Source organism: Kryptolebias marmoratus, linkage group LG20, assembly GCF_001649575.2.
Source record: "Kryptolebias marmoratus isolate JLee-2015 linkage group LG20, ASM164957v2, whole genome shotgun sequence".
NCBI classification, from domain to species: Eukaryota; Metazoa; Chordata; class Actinopteri; order Cyprinodontiformes; family Rivulidae; genus Kryptolebias; species Kryptolebias marmoratus.
In genome coordinates, this window is record NC_051449.1 from 14,924,009 (window position 1) to 14,942,881 (window position 18,873).

The 18,873-nt window shown below is 37.9% G+C and overlaps 2 protein-coding genes across 5 annotated transcripts in view; one reads left to right on the plus strand and one right to left on the minus strand.

The window, feature by feature from the left end:
• clstn2 (calsyntenin 2) overlaps nt 1-2,480 on the plus strand; it is a 151,214-nt gene extending 148,734 nt beyond the window's left edge. The window contains exon 18 of the mRNA XM_017422299.3: nt 13-2,480. Coding sequence (XP_017277788.1) covers nt 13-234 — 222 coding nt within the window. The 3' untranslated portion in view covers nt 235-2,480. The remainder of the gene's footprint in view (nt 1-12) is intronic.
• Nucleotides 2,481-6,036: 3,556 nt separating this feature from the next.
• LOC108239521 (SPRY domain-containing SOCS box protein 4-like) overlaps nt 6,037-18,873 on the minus strand; it is an 82,399-nt gene continuing 69,562 nt past the window's right edge. For all 4 annotated transcript variants that reach the window (XM_017422274.3, XM_017422276.3, XM_017422275.3 and 1 more), the window contains one exon: nt 6,037-8,178. In XM_017422274.3, coding sequence (XP_017277763.1) covers nt 8,051-8,178 — 128 coding nt within the window. In that variant the 3' untranslated portion in view covers nt 6,037-8,050. The remainder of the gene's footprint in view (nt 8,179-18,873) is intronic.

Here is an 18,873-nt window from a genome sequence, read left to right on the forward strand (position 1 = left end):
TTTGTTCTCTAGGACATGAGAGGCCCCCAGGCGCTGGGAGAAGCTGTAAGAGAAGAAGAATGTGAGGAGGAGGATGAAGAAGAAGAAGACGGTGAGCTGGTGGGAGGCATGACAGCTGCCGAATCAGATAAGAGTGATGAGGAGGAAGAGGAGGAGGAAGAGGGGAGAGAAGAGGTTAATAAGAAGAAGCAGAAGGAGAAACCTGAGTGGGACAGTTCATGTGGAACATACTGAGCACACACAAATAAACAAAGATCTACAGATACTCACCCTCTAATTCATTCTCTTTCAAACACACACACACACACACACACACACACACACACAAATTATGCAGATGTTAATACATGCTCAGAGCAGCTACAGCACACAACACACACACAAGCATAAAATCTCTGATCAAGTCATTTATGATCCACTGCTGGAAAATCTGCTGAATACTCCCATGTTGCCATTTTTAAAGGAACAGCTCTCTCTGCTGGACAAAATCAAACATGCAGCGTCAGAGAGCCGAGAACCACAGGGCTGCAAAAACATAAATCATTGGTTTGCATTTATTATTATTATTATTATTATTCATGATTATTCACAGTCATGATAACCTTCCCTTCAGTGAGGCAGAGCACTTATAAAGTGATCAAACAAGCAGAGCCCTTTCACTCCTGCATGTGTGCAGACCTGATTGGACTTACACTCCTCTCAACCATTAAACTCATCTTTAGTCCAACTTCATATTACTTTTGTGTTTATTTCCTAACAAGATTGTCTGCAAGATGTGGAGTCACTAGCAGGTAGATGTGTCCACACATGTATCTAATACTTAACATATCTATAAACCTTTAGATATAGGTTCCAAAATCTAATTGTTAGTTTTTAGTTCCTCATCTTTAACCACAGTCTGACCCGTTCTCCTCATCGATGTCTCTGTGATTTCTGTTGAGTTTCTCCATTAGCAGAGCCGTGGCTCTGTAGCCCGGATGCTAAATCTTTATCCTGAGTTACAGATCCTACACTTTTATTAACGTCTTCAAGCTTCTTTAGCTGAGTTTTCATCCTTTAAAAAGCGCATTTAGAAAGTTTGCTACAATTAGTATTCTCAACAAAAAATGGTGGCTTTAGAGTTTGTTTTTTTAGAGTATAATATATATTATGCTGTAATGAGGATACAGCAGATCACTTCCTTCCTTCATTCTATTAAATCCCCTTTTTAATCAGTAGATTCAATGACACAGAGTCATTGTCTTCTGTGTACATTTCCCGTGTATTATCTGTAATTATGCAGCTATAACTCCTATAATTACTAGAGGAAAACAAATCTAATACGATGATGGTGACAAACCTGCCAAGAAACTGTTCAGGTGCCATTTTCATAAATTTTGACTATAACTAAGATCAAATTATTGGTCAGACTTCAGAAAGTCTAGAAAAAATAATCCAGATGGGAGAGATTAGTCTTGTAAAATGTTTGAATGCACTTGCCTGAAACATTTATTTACTAATATGTTTACATCTTGTTTGCGTCGTATTTCAGATCATATTGAGAAAAGGTCAGGATTTTTCAGCCTCAGTCATTATTTCAGGCTCTCCTTCATCGCTGGTTTAATTTACACATTCAGATCCTTTTTATTTCAAGCTAATCATGTTAACAGTTTTACGTGGCTACGTCCCTCGCTGACCCTGATGGTTTGTGGCAACAAGGGGAGCAGCTTGCACGTCACATGTCTGAGGGTACAGGAGGAGGGACAAAATTAACAAATCTGTGCTGACAGGTGAAGATGACTTTATGGATTCTGTTATGGAGTTGACTGCTTTGTTAACTGAGCAAAAATGTTGATGTCTTCTCACTTCTGTTAAAGCTTATTCTAAAAATGAAAAAGGCAACCTACAGAGTACATTATGCAAGTGTTTTCACTGTCTGAGCAGCCCTGTGCAGAGCTATTCTTTACTGTCAAATATATGAAACGCCCCTTTAATGTTGCACAAAGACCAACAATAAACTTTCAGTGAAATGCTGACTATCCTGGTATTTTCAGGTCAGTTTTCTGACAGCTACAATGAGAATAAAGACATATTAACACACGCAAACATTGACTTTACAGATTAAAGATCCAGTTTTATGGTGTAGAAATCCTCCCAGTCTACAGTGGTTGCACGAAGGCCCGCTCCAGATCCAGTGTTTGGTTTGTGCCGTATGTGCTGCCTCTGAGTCTCGTGTTCACGTGTCCTTTAAACGCCTGTGATTAGTGTCATCTTTGTGAAACGACTGCCCTGTTTCTGTCATCCTCCTCTGTCATGAAACATTAATGTTAAACAAAAAGATTCTTTTACATAAAAAAATGAAACCTGTAAAAATGTTTAAGACAGTTATTTTATATATCTGTTTCTTTTTCTTTTTCTTTTTGTAAACAAAATGGTTGGGATTTCTTTCTATCTAGTGGTCATCCCGCTGTTTCCTGTATATTGACCAATAAAAAATTGTTTTAGACTCTATGCAGCTGTTTGTTTTCCTGCAGCCATCATAGTCACAAACATGTTTTTCTAGATCACTTCACTGATGAACTACTGTTCTAGCTGTTTGCAAGTTATCTGAGAAATTAATAAAGGCAAAAAAGCTAACTGATATTTCACCACTCCCTAAAATATGTTATCAATAAGTAATTTATGTTTCTCTTTTCCATATAAAAATAGTTAAAATTGTAAATTATTACCTTTATTTTAAATGTTTTGACCGGAAGCGTTTAGAAGATGTAGTTCTTCTGTTTGCCCACAAGAGGGCGAAAAAAAATCATTATTTTTGTGTTTACATTAGTTTCTATAAATCATGTTTTCAAAAGTGGAATAAGAAGCCGTAAAATGTGGTTTTGGTGTTCAAATATGGAAACTATTTGCATAAAAGTTATGTTTCCGTCAAATTATATGATATATTGATTGCCTGACCAAATGACTTACATACTAGTATATAAGTACTTAAATTGCTGTTGCAGTTCCCTTTTGGTCCACAAGAGGGCAGCAAATAAATTCACGATTGATTATTTCATCTAATTTTACTCTCTTTTCAAACCCAAAATACTCACATTTGAGTCCGACCAAGAAAATTAAAATACACATAGTTATCTAGTGTTCGTAAATAGATTTATATAACTTAAAACAACATTTGACCAAGTCTTATATATCATTGGATTATGAACTACATATTTTTTTACATTAGTTTACTGCGTCTTTAAACTTGTCTAAAAAGTATATTAACAACAGTAACAAAATCTTTTGAAAACTTTTTGATAATAAACGTTAAGCTAAAATTAAAAGTAGTAACTTTTGTTATGAAAGTCAACACAGGAAGTGTTAGCATGCTAACAGTTCTATATGTTGTCACTAGAGGGCGACAAAACCCCATTACGTTAAGAAAAATAAGAATTATCTTAAAATGGCGAAAAATATAGATGTATAATTATATATATGTATGGGTTGTTGTTTTTTACTTTCATAATTGTGTTATTTGTTATACAATGAACATATTTACCTAAAACGTGATATTTTGTCGCGTTATCGTGACATTTGTTCTTGCAGTTTCCCTAATGACCACAAGAGGGCAGCGTTTTAATTCAGTTTTAGCCTTCACTTCTTTAAAACCCAAAAAGCTCTCAGGTGAGTCTAACAAAGGCCTTATTACAACTTTTATTGACCTTGTGGACATCTTCTCTTAAGCAGTAGATTAGTAGTTTTTGTGTAGAGAACTTTGTTTACCCAAACTCTCACCTGTCAGCTGAAATAAATCTAGTTTGATTATTTTAAAACTGAAGGAACAGCCAAGATATTGTGCTGAAAACTCCAGGGACATTAGTGTGAAGTTATTCCAGTTTTATTCAACCAAGTTCTTGAACTCATTCCACCTTAAAAGCTCTTTGCCAAGAAACTAATGAACCCAAGTGTTTGACCTTCCTGTTTGTGATGTGTGTGAGTAAAGATCTATCAGGAAGTTTAAATCACTGTTAAGTAATTTATTGATCTTTGACTAATGATCGCTTTACTCCCCCTGGACATGTGCAGTTAAATGATATCTAACTGTTTTTGTTGACACTTTAACAAACATCTCAGGCGCCTCAGCAGTCCGTCTCAAACAGCCTTTACTGACCGACTTCACTACATCTGAGTGAATCTATTAAATGTTCACATCTCCAGCAGATGAACAGTTACTGTTCAGCTCAGTTCTGCTGAATCTTCATCTCTGCACTCACTGGACCCCTGAGGACTGAGAAATACAATCGCCTAATTAGTAACCTAATGTGCCTTTTTAACTGATAAGCACCGCATGTTCAATATGGCTGAAATGGACCTCAGAGAGCCAATAATGTAGTTAATAGCCATCGACTTTCTTTAGCTTTTGAGCTGACAAAATGGGATTTTTCTCTACTTGTACATTTCTTCTCTTTTTTTTTTTTTTGCCATTTTTAAATTTATTATAAATGTTCTGATCACAAATTTGTTTCCAAAGCAGCTTTCATTCTCAGCTGTTCACACAAACTGGGAAAAAAACAACTTAGTTTTGGATAAGTGGAAAGATAATAATAGTTAAACAAATTGCATTTGTGAGGCTTGGCTTTGCAGCTTGTCTTTAATAAGTGGATGTGTCCAGGTTTGGTTTATGAACTTTTGGTTTCAGAAAATCAAAATGATCGTTAGGCGAAGGCTGCTGATGAGTTTTCTATATTTTCCTCTCCTGTAGTTGCTGTGATATCAGCATCATCCCCCACTGTGGGACAAAGTCTTATCTAATCTTATCTATTTTTCTCCTTTTTATGAGAATCATGTCTCCTCAGTGCTGTTGTTCAGCTGAATCAGCTGAGATGTTGTGTAAGAGTCTGTATGATCACAACAATACACTGATTAATGACCCTGTGTGTTGCTCCTGCAGCAGCGTGGCCTTCGCTCCTCGTTTTGTCGGTACAGGACACTTTCTGCAGTCCCAGAAAGGTCACTCTCACAGCAGATTCACCTTCTGAGTGTGTTGCTTCTCTCGGCCACATCAGCAGCAGAAAATGCTTCTCAGCACGACAGTTCAGTGAGTCAGAAATTCAGCCGCAATTCATGGCTGAGTTTAAAGAATGTCGCTGCCATTTGTTCAGATATCTCTGTTCAGTGGTCTCTGTTTCCTGTTTAATCTTATTCACACTCTGAAAGCAAACAGCAGGTAGAGGTGTGTTGTTGACACGTCTGCATTGTTGCCATTCCAGCTTTAGAAAGTCACTGATAAATATCTGGAAAATGTTGGATAAAACAGACAATTTCTTTTAAAACTCATGTCCTAACAGCTTGATTTTGCACACCTTTTACTGCAGCTGTTCAAAAAGCTTCACTTACTTTTTTTGTTACATTTTCATATAAATTAAAGGTTTTAAAAATAAGTAATGCGTTCATGTAGCTCCATTGTCACCACCAACCTAAATTTGTCATTGTCGAGATCATTTCTTTGCCCTTTAAAGAGGATTTTTTTGTCATTGGTTGTGCAGCTTTGGCTGAGATTAGCTCCTACTCCAGTGTCGATATCAAAGTAAGGATGTGTGTGTGTGTGTTTGTGTGTGTAAATTGTCGGCTAGAGGATGACAATGTGGGAGCATCCTGACAGTGTGTCTCCTGTTGATCTACATGAGTTAAAGTCCTCCTCTGATCTCCGTCTGCAGGAGAAAATATAAAACCTGTAAAAACACCAAGCTGTGTGCTGCCTGCGATGTTTTCACTCTGGTACATTTAGGACATCATTATAGCTGGAGCTGTATTTACAGCTGCGTATAAAAACCTTCTGGAGGGAAAACTACACAACTGACAAAAAGTAAGAACTTCCACTGAGCCACAGCCAGGTTTTTCCTTATTCCTAAACAGATTAAAATTTCCTGAGTCTAAATTAAAGATGCTGCAAATATCTAATCCCCAGATGAGCCATCAGCCTGACTGCAGTGTTTCCTCTGCTTTTAATCTCAGGGGTATTTTACACTCCTGTAGGGCATCCGTCCTCGACTGCCTTCCTAAAAATAATCTGCTGTTGCTCCGGGCCTCGTTTTTCAGAGGAGGTAAGTGAAAGTAAAGAAATACAAAGAACCATTTTAATGTCACTTGGCTTTTATTCACATTTCATATCTGTCGACATCTCAGCTGCAGCGTCTGCCGACTGATTCCACCGTTCTCCTGAAATGATCCCTTTTCTCCTCATCCTGACTAAGAAAAACAGAAGGTCAGACCATCACTGATAATAATAATAATAATAATAATAATAATAATAATAATAATAATAAAAACAAAAGCAGCATTAAAGAAATATGTTGATTTCTCTCTCCCTTCATCACCAGCATCTTTTTATTAAATTGACCTGAATGTAACCATCAGTGTAACAAAACAAACACACAGCTAGTTTGTGATAAATAAACATCCTGCCATTATCAGGTTCAGACCCAACACTCACAGAAAATACAAACAGAAGTAAAAAAAAAAAGAAAAAAAGAAAAAAGAAAGAAAGTGACTCAAGCCATTTTTAAGGAAGTAAAACATGATTGGTCTTCAGGGTAACTGTGCATTGGTCACATGTGTCCTGCTCTGGGAACACAGCTGTCCTCTTCCATCCAGCTGCAGTCTTCCTCACAGTCCCGGTGAGGCCGGATCTGCCGTCTGCTGCTGATATCAGAACAAATGAACGGTTTGCTACCGACGAGCTACAGCAGGGAGCTACAACCAGCAGCGCGGAAACGGCCTGCAGCTCTCAGACTCATCTGTCCCCAAAGGCTCAGAGAAAAACTTTGGTTGTGATCCGACATCATCAAAGCTGAGTTAGTGCCGCGCGAGGAACGAGTCCCAGCGCCGCGAAGCACTGGCTTACATAAAAACTAAACAAAATCAACAAAAAGAAGCGGGTTTGTGCCGTCTGAAGCCCCTTTCAGACATGTTTCTGATTATTTTACTGAAACTCTGAGCTGCTGGTAAATCTGCCAACGGTTTGTGGGCTGCTGCCTGGTTATTGTCAGAAACATTTAACTAAACTACACCCACATTGTTCTGGTGGAGCCGATTAGCATTTTTCTAAACTGTTCCAAATCATTTTAGTTACACAAATACAGAATAAATTGAAGCCACTTATTATCCAAGGCATTAAAATCAGTTCAAAGCACATTTTAACAAAAGTTTGACTAAATTAAAGACAATTATAATTCAAACCTTGTTAAGTTTTCCTGACGGATGTCCTTTCATTTAACATCCAACACCTAAGACCTTAAAAGTCTGTTCAGGGACAGGACTTTAAAAAAGGGGTAGATTCAAATCTAATCATGAATAATAATCTCTCTAATCAACGAGTCAGGGTCATGAATTGAATTAAAAGACAAAAATGATCATGTTTTGTGGTTGAACATACACATTTTTGTTTTGCTTCATTTTAAAACTCGCTGCAGCTGAATTCAATGCACGCATCATAAATTATGAATGTTTCAAGCATGAATATTAAAAGACCATTATCTGAACAGACATGTCTGAAAAGGGCTCAGCTCTCACTAAAGTAAACTGATGTTCTGGACAAACTCCTTACAGCCATGTTTTCCACCTCTACATAAGATGGCTCACATAAAAAACAAACATTTGTGCTAAAACCGTCTTGAACATGAAGACTCTGCAGCCGGCCGACCTGTGTCAGCTGGAATGAAATGGTCGCTGACCGAATGTCAGAAAGGCCTCCTTGGATGCGATTGGTGTGCTTACTCTGCGCTGTTTCTACTCCCACCACTAGGTGGCGGTGGTTGCTAACTGCTGATGCTCCCACCTGTTAACCACACTGAGCCATCAGAGGATGGACTTTCAGTCTGGATGAGAGGGACACTCATGTGACGCCGTCATCAATAATTTAATTCAAGTCTAAAATGAAAAAAACAAAACAAACAAAGCAGCCTGTAATAATAAAAACAAGAAGCTGGTGTGGTCCAGTTCATCTGCCGTCACGCTCCAGCGTGGACATCATTCATTCATCTCCTCTGTGTTTTCATCCGTCCATCTGTGGACTCTCCGCTGGTGTCGGTCACTGGTACTGGAGGTAATTCTTGAGGGACTGGGGCAGAGGGAGCCTCTCGATCTCCTGCAGCCGTTCCCGACCTAACGCCATGCGGGCGGCACGCCGACACAGGTCCATCAGAGGCAGAGGCTCAGCTGAGGAGAGACAGGAACACAAAGGTTAGGAGAAAATTACCTCAGATCAAATAGATCATAAGATCTGACTCATATATTTATATCAGCTCTGCAGGGATGAATAAGATTTCAACATTTACACCAAGTTATTACCTACAAACGCCTCAAATGTTGCATCATAAAAACATTTCAGGGACCTCATGGACACTGAGGCATGTTTCAATCTGTCTTCAGCATCAATGAGAGACAAACAGCCTCAGTTTGTGTCTCCAAACAGAAAAACTGACTGTGCTTTTCAGCAACGTTCACTCCAGAGTTATTAAAGAGCTTCCAGCCACTGTGGGATGTGGTAAGCTGTGAAAAACGTTTATTTTCTTTAAGTCTAATTCTTAAATTTTGCTGGTTAGTTGACAAAAGAGTCGTTCTTGGCTGTAGTTATTTTAACCTGTTTTCATTAACACCACTTTAACACAAATCTTTTTCAAATCAAAGCTAAAAACATTTACAGCTTAATCAAAAGAGCTGTAACTGATGAACGACAATAACACAGGAGCGTTTAGAAGTTTGCTCTACATTTCACTTTGCTAAAGCCAAAAAAACCCCCAACTTCATAAAAAGAAGCAATCAGGGTCTGAAACAAGTAAAGAACTTTGAGCTTTAATTTTTGGATTTACCTAAAATCATGCATTAGTTGTCCAGAAAATATAACAATTTTTAAACTGGCCTTTTGTTTCCAAAGTCTTGAAAGCAAATCAACAATTAACAGGTTTTTATGGACAGGTCTTTATGGACATGAATTTATGGACAGGTCTTTATGGACAGGTATGATCTGTTTCCTGATAACTGTCTAATAAATAAAAAGGGAAATAAGGTCTGAAGTTGATTCAGTTTTATATTAAACATCAGGCTCAGTAAGCATTCTTTACCTTTTGAACAACCAGCTCAAAACAAGAAGTGTTTTTACAAAGTAACTAGGTTTGATTAATTCATACAGTAACAGGATTTATTGTTAATGTGTTACATGTTCACTGGGATGGAGCCAGGGTTAATCTGCTGTTGTGTCTAAAGTGGATGAAGTCGTTTAATAAAGATGCGTCTAAAAGATGAGTGAAAAAAGCTGTCCTGAGGGCGGGTTGATTTAATTTTGAGTTGTCTGAATCATGTAATGATGATCTGCTTCAGTTAATATTAATGGCCACATCTGATTGGCCTAATTACCCTTATTAAAATAAATTTTGAAATGAAAAATCCAGAAGTCCTCAGGGACAAAAAGCTTCTCGTAGCGTATTGTACAAGCAAAGATAAACACAAAAATGTATCTACTGAAGAAAAACAAGATGCTTGTTGACGATGTTAACCACCGACATGATGTCTTTATCTGTAAATACATAAATAAATTATCATTTCAAAGTGTTTCGGTGAGTCATTTACAGCACAGACAGTCGGAGAGTCTCTCCCTGATGTTCCTGTCGGAAAACAACCACTCAGCTCCATCACCTGTTGTAATTCTGGACGTCCTCTCCCACCTGCCCCTGAAGCTGCGTCACTCTGACGGTGTGTTCAAGGTTAAACCCACAGGACAGGAGAACACACACACACACACCTACTCTCTGCGGGTGTGTGTCCTTGCAGTGTCACTGTCACATTAACGCTCAGCCGCTCACTTGTGGAGCGTCGCGGTGAAACAGCAACAGGGTGGGTTTCTGCTTTGACTCACAGTTACTCATAACGTCGTGAGGAGAACTCCACTCACTACGATCGCAGGAGAAACTGGAAAGACAGCGTTACGTCGTGAGCGAGCGCCGACATTATGACAAAGAACAAGGGGCACCCACACAACTACTTAACACTTTGTATTTTACACAAAAAAATCCCCAAATTACTGGTTTTCTGAAACTAACAATCCAAAATACAAATGGATTTAGTCATAATGATTTGATATAATCAAAGATTCTTGCATCAGATAAGATGAAATAAGTAAACCATCCACATTATGTTCTTGCCTGATCATAGTGTTGTTTTGTTTCCTGTTTCTTCTGTACATTTCTGCACTACTTCTGCAGACTTTGTGCTACTTTATCCATTCCAACATCAAAATGTTCAGCTCAATCGAGCATACGAGGCTATGTTTATTGTAACTTTTATACTTTTAAAAGTGTTTAACTTTATTTACAAAAAGAAAAATCCCCATAGAAATACACAGATCACTTCAAATCCTTCAAAAACATTATTTTCTTTAAAATCCGCTTCAGCAAACTTGCTTTATTTTTGTCTTCTTATGCTACTTTTAGCTTTTAGCTCCAGTTTTGCTCATTTTAGCTCCGGGTCTGCTTGTTTTTAACTTTACCAGCTCGGCGTTCAGACTGCATTTCTCGCAGAGGATGAAAATATCTTTGGTTAAGTTTTATTTTCAAAGACAGTCAAACAGCAAAGCTTGAGGCTCCTTCGGTTCTCAATTTAAAGCGGCTGCTTGTCAGATTTATTTTGGAGCCCATGGACTAGTCTGAATAATCTTTTCATCAAGTTTATCAACATGAACACAAACGCGGTGCGTCGTGGTTCAGGTAACTGTTAGACTTCAGAGTCTTTACACTCTGAAAGCTCCTGAAGAATAAAGCGGGCTCCAAATAGAACAGAGATCAACGGAGAAGCTAAGCTGGCTTTAGTGGCTTGTTGGCCTGACCGGAGAGATGGAAGAGTTTACCAGCCTCCTTTTGATCAATGCCCCCGTTTTACCAGCAGAACATAATATATAACACTGCACCTCATTTACCTTACCAAACTAATTCTGCCTAAAAGGAAAGAAACTGAGTGTCTGATAACTTGTGAGATAGTTAGGCATGACTGTGCTGTTTGACCACAGACAAACAACAACGCTCATCGTGGTTCATGCACAAATGTCTTGTTCCTTCTTCTGCAGAGAAAAAGCTCATTTCTTGTGTTAATTTACAGCTGAGGGCTCCTGTGTGCGTGCAGGAGACCTAATAAACCACAGAGGAGGGAATCTGAGAGCTTCCATTTGAGTTGACTGTCACTGCAACACATTTTTAATCACAAGGAGTTAACTGTGTGTGGACTGGTATGTGTGTGTGTGCGATGTGCACATGCACTTTTCAAGGGAAGCAATTTTACCACAAATCCAATTAATTTGAGTGTGCTTGCAGACTCTTTAGAGTATTTCTGTTGTGTAGAGGCAGTCTGAGCAGGCAGCAGTGTGGTTCCTATCAGCAGGGAGCCAGTGTCAGTTCTGCTGGTCTCTCCCTTTTTTTTTTTCCTCCCCTCTGGAGAAAACTCACTGAAAATGTTCTATAATACTAAAGACAGCGCACTCAAATAAAGTTATTATTCCTTAATTTTCAGCTTCTCCAGCAGAGAACAGATCAGCCTCGAGTCAAACCACCTCAAGGAGGTGTTTCTACTTCAGCTTCAGCTAAAAGGTACAAAACAGCTGCCAGATTATCATCGGCTGAGATTATATTCATTATTCATCATTATGAATAACTCTGCAATGAAACCAAAAGATATCTGTGTTTCTGTATCATGTCTTCTTCAAAAGCTTCACAGATTTAGAAATAAAAGCATCTTTGATCAGGCAGAAAAAAGACATAGATACTTGTATAATTATCACATAAATTAGTTTGCAAACAGCTGCTTAACTAATTTGAATTTGGCACTGGAAATATGTGGCATGTGTGTTATTTAATTTATAGTCCAAGACTTCAGTGTAAGAAACAGCATCACAGCTGTTTGTTCATTTTATTATTCTGGCTATAGTTGGTTTTATAAAGCATATTTATAGTTGAAAACAGCTCTGCATTAACCATCAGCTGCCTCCAGTTGTATATAATACCCTGGGAATGCATTAAACCAGTAATTAGTTCATCTTAAAACCTTCAATAAGTATACTCAGAATATCAGCACAAATGTCTTAATGACTCTCGTTCATGTTTTATCCCATAAGCGTCTCCTCGAGTGAGACAACAACTAATAAGGCGATAAACTGGATCATCAACATCGAGCCATTTGCATCTGCATCATTACAGTGCAGTTAATCAAAACTGGGGCTAAAAATGTATGGAAAATATGATGATAACATCTCAGTATCTTCAATATTACTTGTAGTTTAGAAGAAACAAATGTTCGTGCAGCAAATTTCCACTAGATGTGTTTAAGGGTACTGACTGTAAACTCTGAATTTAAACACTAAAAAGGTTATCCTGAATTATATCAAAAGGTTCAGTTTGACAGAGTTTACTCCAGTAGCTGTCCAGATATGCAGTTATGAAATGCAGGTATGCACTCAGTGTAAACAAAGCACTCAGCTGAATTCACTGAAAATCACATGGAAGCTTATCTGCATACCTCACTCAACAAGTATAGGAATAAATATGTAGCTTTACATCGAAGGTGTCGGACTTCTCGAACCCAACAGCTCTTATATAGATGTTGTTATTGCTGACCTATTTTATTCCCTTCAGCTGCTTCCATAGGTAAACAAATGCCTGCAGTAGATGGCAGCCCTTCACAAAATTAACCATCAGTATGAGGGACTGGTCTACTGCCTTTGCAATGAATACCTTTAAGTTATTTATTTGTGAGATTTAGTTAATGCAATGTCTGCATTTTACGGTTTATTTATTTACAGCACAATGTATTCTCAATTAAAAGGCTAAATGATAATGATTTCCAGAAAAAAATTAACATTTTCAGGTCAAACTTGGTGGTTTTTGTTGACGAGCGGCGCGGTGGTTTTTGTTGACATCTTCATGCCACAAAACTGTTCTAATACAGCTAATAAAAAATCTAAACATTGTTTCACTCTGCTGGATTTTGAAGTCTTTTAAGACTCATGGTAACTTTGCTGTGTGCAAAGTATTTTTTACAACTTACGTAAATCACCATAAATTCTGCGAGAATCAGCCAGATGATCTCAGGTAGCAAGAAACTTCCACCTTGATTAGACATTTGTACATAATATGAGCTGATGTGCTGCATTGGGAACAAGGAGTAATAAGGGGAACGCAATGTGACACGACGTCTGTAATGAGATGCGGTGTGCGGTGGTGGAGAGCAGGATTTATTGTCTGTGGGAGACGATAATAGGAGAGAGGGTGAAAATGGCACAAGCACCATCACTTTTATGATGGATGCAAAAACAAACCTGTAGGGGCAAGCAGAAGCTAAATAAAGCTTTCCAGAGAAATGAATACTGAGTTTAAAGAAAAAAGAACTGAAGTGAGGGTTGGAGGAGAAGGAAGAAACGCCTGGAGCTAAACTTTTCTTCAAGTTTTGTGTGACTGAAGAAATGGCATCGGCTCAAAGTAGAGTAAACCAGCTTTTGGACAAATAGATAGATAGATAGATAGATAGATAGATAGATAGATAGATAGATAGATAGATAGATAGATAGATAGATAGATAGATAGATAGATAGATAGATAGATAGATAGATAGATAGATAGATAGATAGATAGATAGATAGATAGATAGATAGATAGATAGATAGATAGATTTTTACTGGTGCAACAACTATCTTATGTTTAAAATCCTAAAGACAAAGAAAATAAGTCATAAACTTCTGTGCTTCATCATCGACTGAATCAAATTAGCTCTGCCACATTTGGGAAAAACAATCTTACTGTTAAGTTTGTATTTTAGTCAAAATAGAACGTTACAAAAACTAATAGCTTTTTTTTCCTATTCTGATTACAATCAGCAAATCACCGGTAATACAAACTGATGTTGCTTCTTGAACACAAGACCAGTGTAAAAATACAATCCTAAAACAGCTCATCGACTTTCAAAACGCTCAGAATGGTATCACTTCTGATAATAAAAACACATTATGGGGGTTTCTAACACTCAGAAACTGGCTCACAGTTTTCGAGGTGTTTTCTTCAGTGAGTGAGGTGTGAGGGGCACAGTTTTCAGGATAAAACAAAAAGTGAATACAAGTATGTAATGATTTCCTAAAAGTAAATTAGTCTCATTTAATGCGACTAATTCAGTGAGACTAATTCACAAAAAGGAATTAATCTCACTTTAACTGAGTGATACCTCAATTTGCAGGAACTAAAGAACATGGAATTGACGCACATGTTTCACAGAAACGTGAACCCTTTTTCTTTTTTTTTCACCCCAAAGTCTTCCTCCCTCCCGCCCCCGCGTCTTCATCACATCAGTAACAGTACACCTGAATGTTTTCTCCTTCAGCACAGATGAAGACCCCCCTCCTCCGCCTGCTTTCTTTTTTCCACTCTAAACTTTATCTTTTCCCATCTTTATACTCTGCAAGGCCACAGTGTTTGATCTTATTTTGTGCACAGAAAAATGATCACGTTGAGCGAAAACTCCATTATCTCTAAATGTCAACAGATAGAAAAACAGGTCTGTGTTCAGCTTGATGACAATGCAGTTATTATCCTGTTAGCTATGAAAGTGCTTTCTAAGCCAGAGAGCATGAAGAATTAAGAGGAGCATGTAATCCTTTAATCCTTTAATTAAAGTCAATATTGTATAAAAACGAGGGGGGAAAACTGCATTTGCTAGGTTTTTAAATAACAGGAAAGGTAAGCTTTAGACTAATGTGCAACCTTGTCCATAATTATGTTCTTACAGAGAAACTGAATAAAAGTTAAAGCAGTCCACCGCTCAATATTCTCCCATCATGGAGAAAATCACACCTGTTTTTCTCTTTTCTGCTAATCCAATGCCACTCTATTGACCAGCTGTAGTGTTTTCTTCCTGTTAACATGAAACTTAAAAAAAGAATACACATCTGCACAAAAAAGGAAATCCACAAACGTGTCTTGCAAAGAGCACGTCTGAATGCACGCTCACGGATACAGGAAATCAGCCTGACAAGCACACATCTTACAAACCAAGAAAGATCCTGAAAAGTCAAGTGTTGTGATGTAAACACAGTAAACACATCATCCCGCTGCAGTCACACAGAGGATTCAGTCAAAGGAGAATAAACCCAGAAAACCTACGGAAAGCTGTGTGCTTACTTATTCTCAGCACCTTTGGTAACAAAAATGTGTCAAAAACCGTCTGCTACCAAACATCTGAAGTTCTTTTACTGAAGGTAAATTTAACAATCTAAGTGGTTAGGTTTGCTTGGTTTAATGAAGTAAAAAAGGTAAAATAACACTGTCTGAATAAATCTGTAGTGAATCAAAACATACAAAGATATTTTAAAGACCTTTATACACTACTGAAGGCCTAAACAAATATGTACCATTTTTTATCGCCCGCTGTTTTTGTTCATGCCTGTGTGTATGTGTGTTCATTTGTTTGTACTGTTAGCAAAATATCTTGTGAACCACTGAACAAATTTCAGTGAACTTCTCGAAAAGTAATTTTGGATTGTACATCTACAACTGACTTTTTGAATCAACCCAATTCGAGATGGCCGCTGCAGCTAATCAACAATAGCCTACACAAAAAAAGGCTATACCTCAAATAATTTTACAGATATTGAGCTAAATTTGTATGCGGCAGTAGCTGAGAGTCAATCATAACACAGACTTCAAGCACTATTCCTAAACATAAGATGATCTAGGTCTAAACTCATGCATTAAAGGCAGAGAGTGATATGCATTTCTTCAAGGAGTGTTTATATGCCAAAAATTATAAGTAAATTAAATTTTTTCACAAGAAAAACATCTGCAAAGAAATGTAATGTAAAGTTGGCAGCAGAAAACATGAAGAGTAAACAGATGAAAGCAGGATGGAAACAATGAAAACATTTGGCAAACCTGAATTAGTTGATTAAAATGTCAGGAGGTAAAAACAGAGGCAACAAACCTTCAGTCTTCATGTCATTGTTCTGGAAAAGAGACAAAAACTGGGGTCTAATTGAATGTTTCCATCACTGCAGTCAGAGCTGGAGCTGATAAATACCCAGAAATCCTCCATATATTTTACTTGCAAATAAATGCAGATTGTGTCTTTTCCCATTAAAGTTACCAGGCAGATGTTTGGAGATGTTCTTATCCTCTATGTTTACATCAAAGTAGAGAAGCAGATTTCCTGAAATCGACATTTAACAATTTTCCTCATCCTCAGTGTGAAGCATTTCCCCCGCAGCACAGAAACGTCCCAGCAGTTACTCCTCACGCAACGATGACAGAAGTTTTGCAAAATAACCGTATTCAAATCTCACTTTAAAAAAAAAACCTCAACCGAGCTGAGGCAGGGCTTAGCCAGTGGTGTATCTTTACTCTTTGAGCACAGTGTCCTCCTTTTCAAACACACTAAAAATTCAGCTCTGCCTAACGTCCTTCACAGACACAGAGGGAAGTCAGCGTTTCTCAGAACTAGCCGGCGTTGTCCTGTATCCTCATGACTGCATTATTATACATCACTAATTTATTTATTTATTGCTTAGTCACACTTTAAGGCACACTAAACAATTATCTGCACAGACATGATGCAATAATGTCTATACAGTCTTTGGAGGATTTAGTAGAAAATCTTTTTGTACTAAAAGGGAATGGGTGGGAGATCCGATGGCTACAAATAAAAGCCATCCCACACAGATTTAAATAAATGTACTTCCCAGAAGTCCTCCATGAGCAAACTCCAGCTTTAAACATTCTGGCCAAAACTAATGATGGTGCTTTTTGACATGACTAATATCTTACTGGCTCCCATTAGTGTCACAGGGAGAAATGGGAACTGTGGGCAGAGCTGGCTGGTACAGAGACGAGCAGGTGGTAATACAAGCCACAGTGGTGTTTCTTTTTAAAGCCCTGCTCTCTCTTTACCGAGCTGAATTACTGTAAATCCACTCTTCGCTGTCTCCTCTGGGATGAGAGGCAAAAAAGATAAGAGGAAGAAGAGGAGGCAAGATGTGAAGAGGAGGTGGAAAAATATAGGCAGTGACAGGGGAGGAGGACGGGGCGAAGAAGAGGAGAAAACAGGAGATGAAGCAGGGAAAGATGTGAAGAGGTCATGAGATGAAAGGTGGAAGGACTTAAAGTAGAAGGGGGTAAAATAAATAAGAGGAGCGGAGAGCACGGACGTCCTTGACTGTAACAAATTGCACGTAGGAGGAAAGTCTTCCGAAAAATGTCAACATTCGAATGAATCTGCTGACATAATTTATAAAGTAAATCCTAAATTAACAGTCATTTATCACTGTGTGCAATCTGCACAGAAAATGAACTCACTGAGGTGTTTTATTAGTTTACGTCGAAGAGGACATACGGACGTGTGAGGATGCATGTTCCCAGAAGATGAGTAACAGAAAACTAACAGGAAAAAAACAAAAAGGACAAAGAAAACTTAAATATACACTGATGAACATTCCTGTCAATGAAGAAAAATATGACTTGAATTAAAAAAAAAAAGACTTGTGACAAACACAAATCATCAGTTATGCAGTTTTTGTCTTGTCTTTTTTATTATTTGCCTGCAACAGAACTTTGATTTAATGTCTTTGCTCTCAATCCTCCAATTTCTTAGCAAGAAACTTTCCAGCCTGTGTGGTGACCTTAGAGGAGATGGAGTCAGTCCTGGATTCACAATCACCTTGTGGTCACGAACACAACTCTTTTACACCTAATTATCAACAAGAAGAAGCTGAAACTACAGCTTCCCTGCTGTCTTCTCACATCACTGGTGTCTAGATAAAAAAAATGGCCTTAAACAGAGAACAGAGACAACCTCTGCCTGTCACCTCAGGTACACAATCAACACCTGAACACACGGATGTAACTCTGCAGTGCAGAAGAATAAAGAACAAGTCTAATAAATATTAATAAATTAGATCATTTTATTGGAATAATAACAATAACAAGGAAACGTTTTGATAGGTTTTGGCTATTATCAGTTCAAATTATAGCATCTAGCAATTATTATCTCAGTTAGGTGTGCTTTGATGAGTTTAGACTGAAAAACTTGCGTGTGTGAAAGAAAATGGACGGAAGAATGCAGAAAGTTTTTAAGGGAAAACAAATTTTTAAAAAGAGCATCAAAATTATTCTCAGACAAGCTAATAGAGTCATAATTAAATCCAGTGGTAATATAGTAAATTAGGGTGATTATTCTGTTACGACAGAAAAAATAAATGTCAGGGTTTGTAACTGAATATAAAAAAATAAAGAGAAAAGGGAGCCTAGTATCAGCTCATAAATGTATGTAAAGTCGGAGTTAATTCTGTGTAAACTCTATTTCACTGAGATGGGCGGCCTAATTAGAAGAAGTACACTAATTAGATGAACAGCTATGAAAGGTCAGTGTGTTTTTCTGTGAGATTTAGATTTTAGAAAAGTAGAGACAAAGAAGATGAAGCAATCAGAGCAAAGATCAAAACAACAAAAAAATAAAAACAGAGGAGAGAGCGCATGACAAGATAGGAAATAACACGTGCACTGACACATAGACAAGCATGAGCTGTCACGTGTGCACATGCAGCAGGCAGGTCTTGTGGAGGAGAAGATAGTGCAGAAGGTCACCAGGCCTTGTTAGGAATGTCCGGTTGTTTTTGCCAGTTATGTCCGGATGTTTTTGCCAGAACTTGGGAGCAGTGGGAGGTGATAACAGGAGGATTCCTGGAACACAGGATTTGTCTGGTTCTTAGAATCCAGGAAACACACTGGGTTGGGCTAGACCCAGTGTCGTAGAAGTTACGTAAATGGTCAGAAGTATGCATAGTCATCATGCATACTTCTGACCATTTACGTAACTTCTACGTAAATGGCTACTTCT